At 35.5% G+C, this 17,460-nt stretch overlaps 3 protein-coding genes, 1 long non-coding RNA gene and 1 pseudogene across 4 annotated transcripts; 4 read left to right on the forward strand and 1 right to left on the reverse strand.

Annotated features, from left to right (window-relative positions):
• The first annotated feature begins 304 nt into the window (after window positions 1-304).
• On the forward strand, window positions 305-1,021 carry LOC126719283 (vegetative cell wall protein gp1-like). The gene has a single exon (XM_050421854.1). It carries the CDS (start codon window positions 305-307, stop codon window positions 1,019-1,021), a length of 717 nt encoding a protein of 238 aa, XP_050277811.1.
• A 172-nt stretch (window positions 1,022-1,193) lies between these two features.
• LOC126719284 (plant intracellular Ras-group-related LRR protein 7-like) lies at window positions 1,194-6,790 on the forward strand. Its single transcript, XM_050421855.1, has 10 exons — window positions 1,194-1,199; window positions 2,457-2,574; window positions 2,782-2,828; window positions 4,143-4,251; window positions 4,410-4,495; window positions 4,646-4,736; window positions 5,377-5,462; window positions 6,110-6,196; window positions 6,301-6,439; window positions 6,588-6,790. Exons 1-9 carry the CDS (start codon window positions 1,194-1,196, stop codon window positions 6,409-6,411), a joined length of 741 nt encoding a protein of 246 aa, XP_050277812.1. The 3' UTR covers window positions 6,412-6,439; window positions 6,588-6,790.
• A 259-nt stretch (window positions 6,791-7,049) lies between these two features.
• LOC126717155 (uncharacterized) lies at window positions 7,050-7,708 on the reverse strand. Its single transcript, XR_007652445.1, has 3 exons — window positions 7,665-7,708; window positions 7,425-7,466; window positions 7,050-7,083 (listed from the first exon to the last, which is right to left on the reverse strand). It is a non-coding gene; the product is annotated as an uncharacterized LOC126717155 (long non-coding RNA).
• Window positions 7,709-8,102: 394 nt separating this feature from the next.
• LOC126719285 (ABC transporter F family member 5-like) lies at window positions 8,103-12,055 on the forward strand. The gene is made up of 9 exons (XM_050421856.1): window positions 8,103-8,122; window positions 8,392-8,461; window positions 9,141-9,281; window positions 9,384-9,563; window positions 9,763-9,918; window positions 10,791-10,892; window positions 11,064-11,126; window positions 11,553-11,657; window positions 11,773-12,055. Exons 1-9 carry the CDS (start codon window positions 8,103-8,105, stop codon window positions 11,866-11,868), a joined length of 933 nt encoding a protein of 310 aa, XP_050277813.1. The 3' UTR covers window positions 11,869-12,055.
• A 1,170-nt stretch (window positions 12,056-13,225) lies between these two features.
• On the forward strand, window positions 13,226-14,613 carry LOC126717156 (26S proteasome regulatory subunit 8 homolog A-like; annotated as a pseudogene).
• The last annotated feature ends 2,847 nt before the right edge of the window (window positions 14,614-17,460 follow it).

Consider the following 17,460-nt stretch of genomic DNA (forward strand, 5'->3'; position numbering starts at 1 on the left):
AACGAGTTGTGTTAAATGAGTCATTTTGGGTTGACACAAATAAATTGGCGTGTCAAACGTGTCTATTGCGGGTTACGTGGGTTGACCCGCTTATGACATTTTTCTTATCGTGTCGCTTTCGGGTCAACCCGTTTATGACCCAAACCCATTAAGGCCCAACCCTAACCCGAAAAAACTCGTGTTGGGTTCGTGTCGTGTTCGCGGGTTGGGTCGAACATTGACACCCCTATGTTTGTTGAGGCGTCATCCAGTGGGCACGGAGGACCACAATGACATTACTGAGGTGCTGACGGCAGTGCAGGCGATGACACGTGTCCAACCTCCTATCCCTGAGGCCCCGATTGAGGAGGCAGCTATGCCTACTGGCCCAAGCACGAGCACAGCTCCGGCCGGATGTCAATCCCGTCTGCCTGTTGCTACCCCTCAGCTTCTCCCTACCCCCGATCCCTCTGCATCCACCCCACATGCATCCGCCAGCCCCACCATCCCTTCATCCACCCCACATCCATCCCCTACCGTCACCATCCCTTCACCCAACCCACATTCAGCTCCTACGCCCACCATCCCTTCACCTAGCCCACATCCAGCCCCTACGCCCACCATCCCTTCACCCACCCCCCATCCATCTCCTTGCCCCACCATCCCTCCACCCACCCCACTTCCTTGTTCTAGGTCTGACGTCCGTCCACCCACCCCACAGTCATTTCTTCAGCTGTCACCCATTCCATCCTTTGACCTGGGTACCCCACCTGACATGCAGCAGGAGCCACCCTCCCATAGTTCGTTTAGTACCCCTTCTTCAGCCATTGACCCACCCCATGTTCAGGCTGAGCAGGTGGTTGGGTTACCTACAGCGGCTGAAGGTCGGCCTAAACGCATATCAAAGGCACCTCCGTGTGGGACAGGGGGGCACAAACATGGACATAATGTTGGGCCCGAGGCATCTGACGAAGGACATGCAAGACCTCCTCCTCATTATACGAGACGGCGTAAGATTCAAAAAAGGTATCTGAAAGCTTAATGTGAAACAACACACTTTATTCCATTATTATATCTCTTTTCACATTTCAATAAGATTATTTTTGTTTTCAATATGGTTTGAACGTACATTATTGGAACTAGGTGAATGCCTCAAATAAGGACATTAGCTGGAGGTAGATATTCCAACAAGGATATGGTTCTTAAATGTGACAATGGAGGTAACCCAACATGTGTTGGTTGTTAAATGCTTTTGTTGCAATTTTATTCCTTGCATCATTTGTTATTTTAATCTACATATATTTTTATGATACCACAGTCTATTTTTATTTATTTAATTAATTTTATCATGCTTTGCCTGCATCAAAACGGAAAAAATAGTTGAAAATTATCATCCTCTTTTTGTGTACTTGAGTGATGCCATATGCAAGACTAAGGAAACACATTAAGAATATTAAGCAGTTTTTCAGTGTTATATATTCTCATTTGGCATGGTTTATTTTTCAGCTTTTTGAAAATGTGCTATTAGAAAAAATTGTACTAAAGTGAGGTTTAAAAAAGTGTATTTTGAAGGGCAGTTTCAAACCTCTGTGCCATGTATGGTGATATTTGACCTACAGGAATAGCTGTGATTTTCTGAATTTGAATTCCTTCCCCCAACTAAAGAAGAGATCTTGGCGGAATTGCCACATAAGAAATTGAGCACAATTTTGCAATTCCATAACAATATGTAGGGGCTGTAACCCATGGGAAATAGTATATGAGTAGCGTAAGATTTTCAAATAGTAATGTTGGAATCAGGATCATGGATGTTAATTTTGTAGTCACTATGATCTCAAAAGCATTAAATAATTGCTAATTTTGTAATGTTGTAATCATGATCTAGGATGTTAATTTAGTAATGTTGTAATCTCATGCACCTCTATATAGAAAGAGTCACAGCGAGTTTTTTTTTTAAATGTATTTTATGTATATTTGTGTGCCATGTGGAACCATAAAAAGTATTTGTTTTGTTCTCAATCATGGAGTTTTTAAAACTGAAATAAGTTTTGTTTCTTTTACTGGAGGTCACCCGCTTTTGCTCAGAGTGGTTTTGATTTAGTGTGGGTTGTATGTAATTTACAGTACAAGAGGGTTCTAATTGAAGTGAAATGGGTTCTAGTATTGTTGAGAATATAAAGTTTTTCATTGGTTAAACTTTTTCAGTTTTGTTGCATATCTTGGACAACAGTGAAATGATTAGATAGGAATAGGATGGTTTGATCTATGCATTAATGTTAGCAATTAAAGTAGTCAGTGCATGTTTCAATCAGATCAATATAGAGACACATAAATACCAACATGGAGATATTTTCAATACATAAAAGTGAACTGCTTTATGCATGCATAAATAATAAGAAAAACCGTATCATTAATCAGTACCTGTCAATTTGTGTAAAACTATGATGAGCTATAGGATACTAATACTATGATACCAGTTGAAGAGTTACCATTTTACTCATGGATACTTTATTTCTTTTCAACAGGCGTTCCCAAATGAAGTTTTCGATCTGGATAGATCTGTACGGACTCTTGATTTAACCCACAATAAAATAGGTAATGCTCTTTTTCCTATGAAGATCCCAAGTCATTGGGTTAACATTGGTGAAAAAGACTCGTTCAGACTTGTTCTCACAGTTTTCTGTACTTGATTTAGCAGTGAGAAGTTGATTTTTTTTTTTTTTTAATTTTCTTTAAAAGAACGTCTTCGTGCTGTTAACAGTTAACACCTGTCTCCTACTCAAGTTCAATTTAATTTTGCAGTTGACATACCTATGGATATAAGCAAATTAATTAACATGCAGCGCCTGGTAAGAATCTTTAAATTCAGTTGTGTATGTGAACTGTAATCCCTTTCCATGAAATAGGTTATAAATGCACTTATCATTTAAATAAGTGATAAAACCTTAACTGCTTGATTTTGAAGGAGCTTTTCAATTTCTGATGGAAACAGTGCTTCTAGTTTTGAATCAAAGATTACGGGATAATCTGTTATTTGTTTGAATTGACAAAGTTTCAACATGGCTCACAGTGACTTGTTAAGTCAATATAATATACCAGCTTAAACTACAAGAGTGAACATAGTTGTAAAAATGGGAGTTTTTTTTAGGGAAAGTAAGGATATATATTCTATCTTAATAACATATCTGGTAGTGAGAGAGTTTGGATACTTGAGAGATCACCTATTAATAGATTCATAAATTTTTGTAAGCTTTAAATTTGCATATTGCCTGCTGCATTTTTAAGAGATAAGTTGGATTGATCTACCCAGTTTCACTAAGCATTGATTGGCTTGGGAGGCATAGATCAGATATTTGGAATATGGTTCCGGGTTGTATGATGTGGATTGTTTGGACGGAGCAAAATCGTCTTTTTTTTAGGATACGGAAAAATCATTATGTCAACGCACTCTTTTTGATTGGTCTCAGTGTTGGGGTTTCTTGGATTGTTCATCCAACATAGACTTCCTTGTTTCTCTTAGACTAGCCTTTTTCCCTTGTGTTCATCATCATGAACTTAATTTTTTAATACTTTTGATCAGTATAACTACACTTATTACCTATCAAACAAAAAAAAAAAGCATTGATTGGCAGTAGAACCATTTTTTTATTTGTTAATGAATTACATTGAGATACACCAATGTTGGCTGATGCATTGGTTGCTAAACAAGTGACGTTTTGGAGGTAGAATGGATAAATGGATTTGAACATATCTGATTTTCAGTTTGTTTATCAGCTTAGAATATGTCGATACAAATATTTATAAGGAATAATAATTGTATTGGTTCTGCTTTATCTCACTGTGGTGGAGAGAATTAGAGTCTTAGAGAGGGACATACATCAGAAGAGCAATTCTTGGGAATTAATTGTAAGAGATTCATTGAAACAATCCATTCTCCTCTCTTGTTAGATCTTTTAGTCTCGTAAAACAGTTGGATATCTTATTTACCAACTTATCTCTGAGAGCTGTTCTTGTGACTTTATTGCTAAGTCTTATCTTTTTTTTTTAAGTATTTCTTATGACATGATTATATGCACATGGTGTTTTTTGCTTTTATTGTCATGAGTGATCATCATAATATGATATTGGCAAAGCTTTAGCTTAAAGTTGCCCTATCTTTTCAGATCTTAGCTGAGAATCTTGTCCAGCAACTACCTACAAACTTGGGGAAACTTCAGTCTCTAAAACTTATGACACTTGATGGAAATCAAATTACCTCCTTGCCTGATGAAAGTAATTCTCTTCTCTAAATAAGTAAGATAATGCTAATTTATAAATTCGATATAGTTTGTTTGCCTTCCTTGGCTTTATCTGCAATTGTCATGGAATAATTGTAACTTGCATGAGACTTTTTCACTAGCATCTAACCAGATTATGTTTCTTGTCTTTAGTGGGACAGCTTGTGAGGCTTGAGCGGTTATCCATCTCTGGAAATTTGTTAACATGCTTGCCTGAGACTATTGGGAGCTTGCGCAATGTGAGTAATCTTATCTAATGAAACTGAATGCTATTTGGCTGTTTCACTGCCTCTGTGGTTTGGGTTTCTTTAATTGTAGAATAACTTCGATAGGAACATTTAGCATGTCTTATAAATTCCAGGATCTAATATGAATTGTTGATGATGCAGTTATTGCTTTTAAATGTATCAAATAACAAGTTGAAGTCTCTTCCGGAATCAATTGGGAGTTGTTTCTCTCTTGAAGAATTACAAGCAAATGGTATGTTTAAATCTTTCTTCAGATTGATGTCTTCTTTTACATTAAAAACTATTGCCTATAGTAAGGCACTAGAATAAGTGGATCTGAACATTATGTAGATTTCTGAGATTTAAGGTCATAATTTCTGCATGTGTATAGATGATGAACAAATTTGTTAAATCTTTTAGTAATAGCATATGTCATCTTTTTCACGACATTTTGACCTAAAGTTTGACATTTTTCATTACTTTTCTTGTTCTATGCCATGCTACTTTCATACTTCATCAATATGTTGTGAAATGTGTATTGCAATTATGTTTTGGATGTTATCTTTTGATTATAAAATTTACAATCACTATGAATTTGTTAAGTTGTTTATAGGTTGTGTTATTTTAGTGGACAAGCTGGAGGCACGATTCTGCTTTCTGTGCTTCACGTGTCATATTTCATCATTATTTATCTAGTTCTATTTATTTGTCCAAATATATATATATATATATATATATAAATATATATATATATATATATATATATTTGTTTGGTTCTATTTGAAGAGTTCCGACTTTTGAGTAAATTTTTCTTTGTCAGCTGTTTGCCATGGTTGTAATTTCTTAATTATATTTTGACCACTCACAGCTTCATGTTCTGGATAACCTTTCAGATAATCTCATCGAAGATCTACCTGCATCAATCTGCAATCTCATTCACTTAAAATCACTTTGCTTGGACAATAATAACGTGAAACAGGTATTAACTTACCTCTCACTCTCTCTCTCTTAACACATGCATGTGGATCTCTTGTCAACTTTCCTAATACTGAAGCCTCCCTTCTTCCTTGATCTACTTAGCTATTATTCTCGTCATTTTCTCTCCTTCTTTCTACCTCAAAGTCTTATCTTTCCTAAAGTTCCCCAAAACAGAATTGATAATGCCCCTTTTACTTTTATCAAACTCGAAAGCTGTTGGACTTGCAAACTTTGTCCCGTGGTCAACACAGATGAAGAAATTAAAAGAGAAAAGATATAGTTTAGGCTGAAGAAGATAATCGGAACATATTATTCTCCGCTAAGTACAACTTCCTGACTACCATTTGATGGACCTTTTCGAATTAAGACAGTGATGGTGTTTGCTTTCAGGACTTTGCCAGTCAAAAGGAGAGTTCAGCAATTTTCTGAAGATTATATAAATTTAATTTTTAGGTTAGAAATGTGAATTTTGGAGTTTCAAGATTCATGGTTATTAATCTATTTGTGAAGCCTTACTATTTGGTACTGTTTTGAATAAGGTGGTTTAAGTATCGAAGAGTCATGGTTCTTTTGATTCCCTTTGTACTAGTCTATTTATGCAATAGCTGGACTTGCCTGTATTAATATTTAGTATTTATTTCTGGACAGATACCTCTGAATCTACTGAAAGACTGCAAAGTTCTGCAGAATATCTCCCTGCATGGCAATCCTATTTCAATGGATCAATTTCAGCAGGTATGTCATAGTCCCTGCATGTAGTGTTATTAATTTATTCATTTTATATTTCAGCAAAAACCCAATATGGATTTTCAACCCAACTGAACCCTAAACGCTTTTAGATGGAAGGATTTCAAGATTTTGAAGCAAGAAGAAAGAAGAAGTTTGACAAGCAAATTGATTCAAATGTGATGATTGGGTCAAAAGGCCTCGATGAGGGTGTTGATCTATGAATGTCTTACATCAGTGCTCCCTAAAAGAGTAAGTTGTTACACCACAATCTCAATGAATTACTTAGTGTCTTGCACCAGGAGAGTCAATTTAGAAACATGCCTATACGGACAAGATTAGTTCTGAATGCTACCAATCTTGGATTAACTATAAACTAAAGTATGTTCACATTATTTAGGTTGGCATGGCTGCAAACTTGAGGGATTTTGTGCTAACTAAAGTATGTTCACACTCATCAAGTCCAATATGCCACTCAAAATGCTTATTACCAACACGAACGTTGGGAGGAATACAAAGGCCTTAGTTGCTGGTGTTTCAGAGAGGACCATAAGGCACCCAGATGCCATGAGTTTGGTGTTTAATGCAGTTGATTCTATCAGCAAACAATATATCAAGGCAGTCAGCAGTACAATTGCCTTAGGGAGTGCAACATTTTAGTTGTACCACAATCTAGTACAGATTATTGGAAATAGACTTACTAATAATGTATTATATTTGCAAAGATTGGCTTAATTTTAAGAGTAAGACCATCAATTCTGTAAGCGAGAGCGCTTTGTTCTCCCTTCTGGTGGTCCAATGAACAACTCAGTTTCCACATCAGAACTTGGACTACTTTCTTCATAAGGTAAAATTTCTCTCTGCTCATTTGATCCTTGCTGTGGTTGAATACCACACTGCAAAGAGATGTTAAAGGTAACTTTAAAAAGAAATTTCAAAAAAAAAAAAAATCATAATACAAGTCAAGCAATAACTGGTATTGCATATAAGGTTCTAGCAAGAATCTAGATCTTGCTTAGAGAAATAAGTTATAAAGCAGATGACTGGTACTTGTTTTTATTTTTCAATACTGGATTGTTCAAAACATTAAATCTCAAAAAAATTTTGAGATTAATTATATTGTTTGTCATTTCCTTACCAAATGGAGCAATATGTTTCCTCAAAAGTCAAATATAATACCATCAACAAGAAGAATAAAAGAATACTAGTACTAGTAATAATAATTGCAAAAGTTCACCTTCTCACATAGCCTTGCATTTTCAGCTGCTAGGACTTTTTCCTGAAGAAAAATTAGAAAATAGAATATATACTAGTCAGCAACAACTGAAGAATTCTGTTAAGAAAAAACTTATGGTGCTGCAATATTTCAGTGCCAGGAACTCAACAAAAAAAAAAAAAAAAAATACAGGGAAACTTCTTTCTACGCAACTTGAAATCACCTTGTTGGGCCTACATATCAATCAATTTAAAACTTTACCTTTTCCTTTAGTTGCTCAATTTGTTCCTTGAAAACCTGAGGCTGAAAGTATAGACCAAGATAAAGCATGTTAAACTACCATTTAGTAAAATATCATGAAAGCCAAGTTAGGGATTTTATAATTAACCTTTCTAGCTCTAATGCTGCTTACGCTCCTCTCTAACTGTTCTTCTATCTGTTGGAGTTCTTCAAGGGAGCATGTTCCTAGACCTTGTCCTACAAGTCTCCTGAGGTATATATATCTCACAGACTACTGTATGACTCTTTGTAGGTGGGGATTCAATCACATGCAGTGGATATTAGTGCAGCTACTTGAACGTGAGAGGTAGGGTCCAAGGAAACTGATGAAAAGGCTGATGAGGTTCTAAAGTATTTTGATTTTTTGGATTGTTGGACGCCAGAAAATCACTACGGATGGACTAAATCTGAGTGTTAAACATGTTGGGTTTAGACCATCGGTAATGATTTTCTGGAGTCCAACAATCCAGAATATCCAACTTTAGAACCTCATCAGCCTTTTCATCAGTTTCCTTGGACCCTACCTCTCACGTTCAAGTAGCTGCACTAATGTTGGAGCTAATCTGAATGAAGGTTTTGAAACCTTAATTGAATAAAAAGGTATGCTTGTTTCCCAAATATTGCAACCTTGAATTAGCATAACGAGATTTTTATCAGAAAAACAAACTCAATTTATATTTATACAGCCGTAGCTTCAAAATTTTTGTAGGCTTTTTATGTGGGTGGTTGATAAATGTACCTTGATTTTAACTGAAGGAGATTCAGCTAAGGCTCTTGCAGTAAGTTGTTGTGTCACTGTGCAGAGTTTTTTAGCATTAAAGTTACCTCTATTGGGTTTCACTTTGTATGATTTTCGACTTTATTCATTGTATTACAGTTGTCATGAAGCGTCATGCGCTGCTTGAGTCACTTTGATTTCCCAATGTAATTATATTACTTGTAAATTTATCACACCCTTTTTTTTACATAGAGTAAAAAAATTCCTATATCAGAAAGTTAAGTGCTTTATGGCGAGTCTGCAACTTCTATTTAGTTATCAGGATGTCATTTAATCAATGTTTTGGCTCAAATGTCATGGCATTGTAATGGCTGGATATGGTTGTCATGGGATGCTAAACACTAACTTATTTTTCATTTCTTTTTTTATTATTCTCTTCATTTAGGAATTAGGATGGGTGGCTAGTCATTAAGATTGATGGATTTATTTAAAGTTGATTGCATAACACACAAATATTGCATCTAATCAATTGCAGTAATTTTATTTTATGTTCCTAGATATATATTTTTTACTTTCTTGAGTTTTGGTTAGGATTTGGTCAATGACGTTATCTAAAAAATTGACAGTGAGAATGCTTAGGGAAGAATTACAGCTACTCCAGGAGCCTGGATCATTCATGCTATTTTCTGGCTGCTGTAATTCCTTCCTAACTCTCTCTGATTGCTTTTGGGTGACAACAGAAGCTGGAGAGACTTCAAGAAGAGGAATTAGTAGAGAAGCCATTTCAACGGAAACAAATGAAAATAAGGTTCCCTGAGCATGGAAGAAGTGGAAGATCTGTTGTAACAATTAATAACTTGGAATTTGGCTTTGGAGATAAGGTGAATTGATATACTTAATCAAACTAGGAAGAGGGTTCTAGAAACATTGAATTATCTATTTCTGATTTTTATGTTTTATGAAATTGATGAGTTGTGTGTCAGGTGCTCTTCAACAAGGCAAATCTTACAATTGAAAGGGGAGAAAAACTTGCCATAATTGGCCCAAATGGATGTGGAAAGAGCACTTTGCCGAAATTGATAATGGATTTAGAGAAGCCAAGAGGGGGTGAAGTTTTGCTTGGGGAGCATAATGTCCTGCCAAACTATTTTGAGCAAAATCAGGTGTGTTAGTGTCTACAATGTTGTATCTCCCATTTATCTAATGATCATGGTGTTTCTACTTTTTCATGCTTAATTCTAAGCTCCAATGGTTTTACAAACATATACATGTACTTCATATATATTTTTATATAATTGGCAGTTTGTATGTTTTGCTAATTTTTTGCTTGTGCTGACTGACACTGACCCGCATCTATTTTAGGTTGAGGCACTTCATTTGAATAAAACAGTGCTTGAGACAGTAGTAGAAGCTGCAGAGGACTGGAGAAGTGATGACATAAAGGGACTCCTTGGGCGTTGTAATTTTAAAGCTGATATGCTTGATAGAAAGGTTTCTCTTTTGAGTGGTGGTGAGAAGGTAAGCTAAAACTGTATGCTCTTATGCGATTTTGTATTCTCTCCTAGTGGACATATATCTAGCATTTATGTGTTACATAACAAGTTCTGTTTTGTGCTTCAGATCTTTAACTGGAAAATTTACCTATCAAAAAAAAAAAAAAAAGACAAAAAAACTTTAACTGGAAAATTAATTTATAATTTTCTTAGTCTCTTGTATATACACTAGAGTAGTATTGTACTTTAATGGAGAGCAGAAATTATCAACAGCATTAATTTCCTAGTCTCTTGTATATATTTCATAATGTTAAAGAGTACTATTGTAGTTTAATGGAAATAAGAAATTACAGCACAATTTGGTGGATTTCATTTCCGGTGATAGTTTGAGGATTTTTGGACAAAGTCTTGTGATTTCCTGAATGAAAACTGCTGAGATGATAGACAAAATATACAACTAAAAACCATTAGATGATTTTGTCTATGTCATTCTTAATTCCAGTGTTCTGATTTTTCAGCATGGTTTTTGGTGTTTCTTTTCCACCCCTTTGTCTAATTCAGATTATTTGTTGAGTTTTAGTTGGACCCAAGGAGATTCTAGGAAGGGTGGAAGACACAAATATTTTGTGGATTTTATGTATCATTTGGAAGTTAGATGTATGACTTAAACTGGATCTATTTCAATGCATCCAGTGATCTACATGTGTAATTTTTTTCCTGGCATAGGGTTGCACTTGTGCCTGTGTAAATATGTATGCTTGTCTGTTAAATATATTTCCATTACTTGTTTTCGGTTGAACAGGCTTATTTTCTTACCATGTCTTTGTTTCATTACATTTATGTTGTACATTTTCCTTTTAATGAGACATATCTGATTGTTTCTTCCTGTTTTGTTAGGCGCGTCTTGCTTTTTGTAAGTTCATGTTGAAACCGTCCAGTCTACTAGTTTTGGATGAACCAACTAATCACTTGGATATACCTTCAAAAGAGATGCTAGAGGTTTGGTTTATGTTTTCAGTTAATCTCTGGTTTAGCACTGTAATCTTTAATGAATGTAGTGGTGCAAAACCTCATGATTACTTTAATCATTTGATGATTTATCAAGAGGCAATAAATGAGTACCAGGGAACCGTTATCACAGTTTCTCATGACAAATACTTTATAAAGCAGATAGTTAATAGAGTGGTGGAAGTTAAAGACTGCAATTTACAAGATTATGCAGGAGACTACAATGTAAGCCCACCTCCTCCCCTCTTCTCTCTTAAAAGAACAGCATAATTTAAGATTTACAAGCTTTTTGAGGAAAATAAATCTGAGCCTGAGAACCTAGTCATGATTTTATGGCACTTCACATTTGCTGTGATGACCACAGGTACACCAAATTTCAGACTATCAAGCTTAGCAGTGCCTAGTGCCTACATTTCATATCAAACCAAGCATACAAAAGTTTTAAGTGCCCATTGAGGCCTAATTTGTGATCATATCATGAGATACATTATTGACATTGTTAAGCCCATTATGCAACTATAAATGAAAAAAAAAAAATTATCATATCCCATGTGCATAGCTTAGTGGGAGTCTGGACGTTGTCCTCCATGTAGTGCAATTATCCAATTGCTAAATTTATTAGTACTTTATGACCTTGTGTATATATTACAGTATTATCTTGAGAAAAATCTTGATGCGAGGATGAGGGAGCTAGAACGTGAGGCCGAGCTTGAGGAGAAGGCTCCTAAAATTAAAGCCAAATCCAAGATGTCTAAGGTAAGCATTGTTGTTATTATTACCAGCATTATGAAACAGGAAAGGAAATGATATAGCTTCATAAGCTTATGCTGTAGCAATCTGAGCCCAAATTTAGATTTTGTTCCTCTAATAGGCCGAGAAGGAAGCCCTGAAGAAGCAGAAAAGGCAAGCATTTCAGCAGGCAAAACAAAAATCAAAAGGAACGAACAATTCTAAGAGGTGGAATTGATTGATTCACCCATATTCTTCATTGAAGATTCCTCCAATGTTTCAATTATTTTTTTTTACTTGTAAAACAGCCTAGGAGATGAGGTGGCCTGTTGTGAGCCAGGTAGTTGTCCTCATGTATATAATTTAAATAGAATTATAGGTATTACTTGAAATTAAGGCTGTAATTGAAAATCTTGTTCTAGCAATTTGTTCTCCTTTACTAATGATTGCAGAACCCCGACAACATGCATTTATGCTTTCGAAAGCCATATAATGTAAGGAAAACATGAAGGCAGGAGTTCAGGGACTGTTTGATTATAGCCCCTTTTGAAAACCTGGTTCTAGATATCATTTTACCATAAATCCAACAGAGTTCTTGAATGTATGAAGTGTGCTAAATAAATGAAGCCTAAATTCAGAAAATACATTCAAGTATGACATGGTAGCCTCCCAGAATGACGTAAAACCCACCGGTAGCTAGCTAGTACTGCTTTGGTTGTTACTTATTATTATTATTTTTTGGCTGACACAACTAGTATTGTGTTAGACTAAGTACATTGAAAGTTGGGGTGCCTACCACGAACCTTCTTGGAATGAATCTTAAAATTTTGTATGTGATAGTGGTTGCATCAAAGATGGTTGTTGTTGCTGTTCTGAAACTTGCAACCATTGGCAACGACAGATGCAAACTTTGAACTAGATTTGTAGATTCTTTACCCAAAAAAAGAAAAAAAGATTTGTAAACAAATAAAATAAATGGAATGTTAAATTACTAACTTGGTTTCAAACTATTTGGGCTAAATTTAATTTAACACTCAACTACTATTTGTATAATTGTATCAATATTTTTTTTTTTAGAAATACTATTTGTATCAATTTAATCACTTAACTTTCAAAATCAAGCCAATGTCATCATTATGTGTGAATTTTTTTAGTAACTTTAATAAAATGGCCACCCTCCAAAAAAAAAAAAATTAATAAAATGGCCAAACTACAATTTTTTGGTTTTTATAAATTTGTCACAGTTTTAGTTTTAGTTGGGTCTTGTTAACAGATGCCCTTAGATTATTTGTTACCAAATCATTTTTAAGGACAAAAAGTTAGTTAATTTTTTTTATCAAATGCTTTTAAAAATAGTTCCTAAACCTATACTTTTAGAGCATCGTAAATTTTTCAAGCCATTTAATAGTATCAATTTTGTCCCTCGACTTTCAAATCAATTTCCCCAACTATTAGTTGTATCAATTTTGTTCATACACTTTTAAAACCAATTTCTAAGAATAAAATTAACTTCATTTAAATGTTGAAAGTCGAAATTAGCACATTTATATTAACATTGATGCCAATTTAAAGTTATATATATACACACTATTTGTCAAAGTAATGGGGAAGAATAACGTTTTAGTTAAGGTAAGTAATATTCCTATATGAATGCACTTAATTGTAAATTTGCAGCTGTGCCTTAACTATTTATTTTTTTGAAAAATAATGATATTTTAGCAAGGGAATAGACTATTACATGCACAAGGAGTGCCTTAGGAGTGCCTTTTTGTTAATAAGAGATGGTTTGAAAACAGTTTGAATACATTTTTATCTAATGTTTCATATTGTTTCCCAGGTTCATCTTGAACGGAAATATGTTGTTGACATTGATAAAAATATCGATATCACCAAGATAACTCCATCAACAAGAGTTGCTCTCCATAATGACAGTTATGTGCTTCATTTAATCTTGCCAAGCAAAGTTGATCCATTGGTCAACCTCATGAAAGTTGAAAAGGTTCCAGATTCCACATATGACATGATTGGCGGTCTTGACCAGCAAATTAAAGAGATAAAGGAGGTTTGCCTTGTGTACCCTTTTACTTTCTGCATTTAAACTGGTAGTGGCAATGGTGACAGTGAAGTGCAGCGGACTATGCTGGAGCTTCTCAACCAGCTGGATGGATTTGAAGCATCAAATAAAATAAAGGTATCGTGTGTGTTTTCATTATGCAGATTGGGTTGTTTAGTTTTTGGTACTTTTCTTTATTGTGACCTCAACTATTTAAACAGATTCATCTCTTATTGTAAGTATTTGGCAAGCATGTCAAAATAGGCTTCATTCTTGTAAAGATTGCCAGTATTTTATTCAATTTAAACAATCTCAACTCTTTTCGATGGATTTGGACAGAATGATAAGTATAGTCTTGTTAATTCCATAACGACCTATTGCACTGGGCTATTAAAGTCTTCAGAAGTGAAATATTGTGTGTTTTCTCTGTGCATAATCATATTATCCCTTCTTCCTTTTTTCGTTTTTTTTTTGCTGCAGGCTGTGTGCACAGAATCTGGGATGTTTGCTCTGAGGGAGAGGAGGGTTGATGTAACACAAGAAGATTTTGAGATGGTAGTGGCAAAGGTAATGAAGAAGGAGACCGAGAAAAACATGTCATTGCGGAAGCTATGGAAGTAGTGTGTCTCCATGTTAATGTTTTGTTTCACTCCACCACCCTGAATATAATTGATCCGTGGCTTTGTTCTTCACACACAGCCAACAGCTCTGTTCTTTGTATGGATATAAAAGCCACATGGGGGTGCCTACACTTTGTTGAAGTTTTTTAAATACCACTGGCATCTCTGTTTATTTTGTTAAATATTCTTTTGTGATACATTTTTATGTAATATGTGTTTTACTTCAAGTATCTGACAAGAATGTCCGTAGACAATGACTGTCAATCTGTTATCAATCTATTGGTTAGACGACCAGAATGATAATTAAAAATCTGTGCTTAGTGGAGAAGCACATGTGGCTTAGTTTTCTGGGCATGTGTAGCTGTAGCATGAGACATAGCACTCAGGGATCAATCCTACCATGTAGTGGTTGTAAATGAGCTAATTAGAGTTAGAACTTCAATTATATTCAAAATAAAATTAAAAGAACAAGTTTGAACTTTTAATATTCCACTCAATTTTCTTGCTTATAGTTTGTGCATTACAATGTGATATGAAATTATACTGAATGTGTGCTTTTTGTGTATTGTTGGATTGTGAAGACATGAGATGTTGATTTTCTTTTCTTTTTCTTTTTTTTCTTTTTTTTTTTGGATTTACAGGGTTGGGTTACTTAGATGTTGGCAGTTGAAAACAAAAAAACCAGATTGTATAATTTTATTTTGTTCATTTCAGTTATATTTTTGGATTTACAAGGTATTACTCTTCGATGTTGGCGGTTTAGTAAAAAATTACCTGAAATTAGTTCTCAAATGGGGTAATAACAAAAAATTGAAAAAAAAAATCCCAGTAGAACTCTAGTTTAATGGGGTTACCATAAATGGAAATCGAGTCTGTAAGACTCGGTTTCTACTTATAGAAATCAAGTATCTTATACTCGATTTCCATAAATAGAAATCGAGTCTCTAAGACTCGATTTCCATAAATAGAAATCGAGTCTCTAAGACTCGATTTCCATAAATAGAAATCGAGTCTCTAAGACTCGATTTCCATTTATGGAAACCGAGTATAAGATACTCGAGTTCCACTGGGAATTTTTTTTCTTTTTTGGCCGCAGGTTGGGACCAGAATTATTTTTTAGTTCTCAAATTGGGGTAAAAAAAAAAGAAAAAAAAATTCCCAGTAGAACTCGAGTATTTTATACTCGGTTTCCATAAATGGAAATCGAGTATAAGATACTCGAGTTCCACTGGGATTTTTTTTTTTTTTTTTGCCGCAGGTGCATGGACCAGAATTAATTTTCTCCCCTGCAGCAATTTTTCTAGGGTCCAGAACACATCAAACAACTACATACCAGCATATGATAGGCGAAGGGTACATACATTAAAGTTCTACAACCAGATTAAAACAGTAACTATTCAATAAAATTATTGTTGGACAAAAGTCTTAGCACACAATGGCAGTTCAATACTAGAAGGGCCTTGTGGTTAAACTTGCCAAAGTAATATCATTGTTCGTATTATAGGAAAAAGCTGCATCACGCAACTAATGTAACGAGTAAAATGGATAGCAAATAGTTCAATTATCCGTAATTTACAACAATAAACAAAATAACAACTAAGTTAATACAACATAGTCTACATATTCGCTTAGCGGAAGCTCCATACTGATATAACATATTATACATATTCATCTAACACTTGTCCATACTGATACAACATACTCTACATAATCACCTAGCTTGTCCATACAGAAGATCACGACAAGTCCCACGTACAATGTCACTTACGAAAATCAAGTCTCCGCTTGCCTGACAAACATTAAATACGGTTATTAGTTTCCAAATGCAAAGAACAAAAACCAAATGACATTCTGAGTATATTAGATCAATATAGTGACGGCACTTGCCTAGTTCATAGCACTACCACTTGTCGAAGCCCCATGGGAATTGGGACAGCATCTGCGGTTATGCCCCTCTTGATGACACTCTACATCGTTGTCTCGGTTGAATCTCCTTCAACTTCGGATCTTCCCTCCGGCTTCCCCGTTCTCGCCGTACCCCATCCATTTCATTCCTTATTCTTGACATCGTAGGACGACCTTTGGCCCACAACAATTGTGGGTCAGGCACCCACCGTGGTCCGCGAACGTCTGTCCATAATGACTCTGACTTTGGCACCACAAAATTATGTGAATATGTGAGAATGACGTTGTTCAGACTGTAACATGGGTCAATATAGCTGGGCGCATCGAGATGCAGACCTTTAAGAACTTTAATTGCATGTGAACAAGGGATCTTCAAGTTTTGCCACTTTCCACAACCACAAGTTCTATCAAATATGCGCACATCATGACTGTGATTTCCCCCTCCAGCTCTATGGTCGTTATACGGGGTAACCACTTGATATATACCCTCTGCATGATTATAATTCCTCAGAGTGTGTCTTGCAATTTTCTGCTCATTTTTGTTATAGATCTCCATTGCATAATCACTCCACACCTTACCTCGAGAGAGATCAGAAGTAATTTGTTTATGTCGATCGTGGAAATATGCAACAAGTTTAAAATAAGTGAACTCAACCATTGCAGCAATGGGCAAACCGCGGGCACCTTTAAGGACCCCATTAAAGCACTCAGAGATATTGGTTGTCATTGCCCCGTAACGTCTTCCACCATCATGTGACTGGGTCCATTTGTCTACATCCTCACTCATTAGATATGTGTATGGCATATAACGTATAATCCGGCGATCAGTAGGGTCTACACCCCTCAGTAAATTAATCTCGGCCTCCTTAATGGTTTGCATTATGGACACAAATTTAGCATCATGAGTCGCATATCCAGCTTTCAAGGCCAATGCCTTTAAAGTCGGGTTATCAAAATGTGTGTTGAAGTTGCTAGCAACATGTCGAAGGCAATATCGATGATATACCCGTTCTCTTCCGTCTTGCCCTCTAGGCCACTCTCGAATGGCGCATTTGATACCTTTATGTCGGTTAGAAATAATGCAAATGTCCTTGTTTTCAATAACACGCTCTATCGAAGTCCTGAGACACTCTAAAAACCACCCCCAACTAGGCCCTGACTCCTTGTCCACAACAGCAAAGGCGATAGGCAAAACCTTTTGATTAGCATCGGTTGCCATTGCAATCATCAATACCCCTTTGTATTTACCATA

Source organism: Quercus robur, chromosome 3 (assembly GCF_932294415.1).
Source record: "Quercus robur chromosome 3, dhQueRobu3.1, whole genome shotgun sequence".
NCBI lineage: Eukaryota > Viridiplantae > Streptophyta > Magnoliopsida > Fagales > Fagaceae > Quercus > Quercus robur.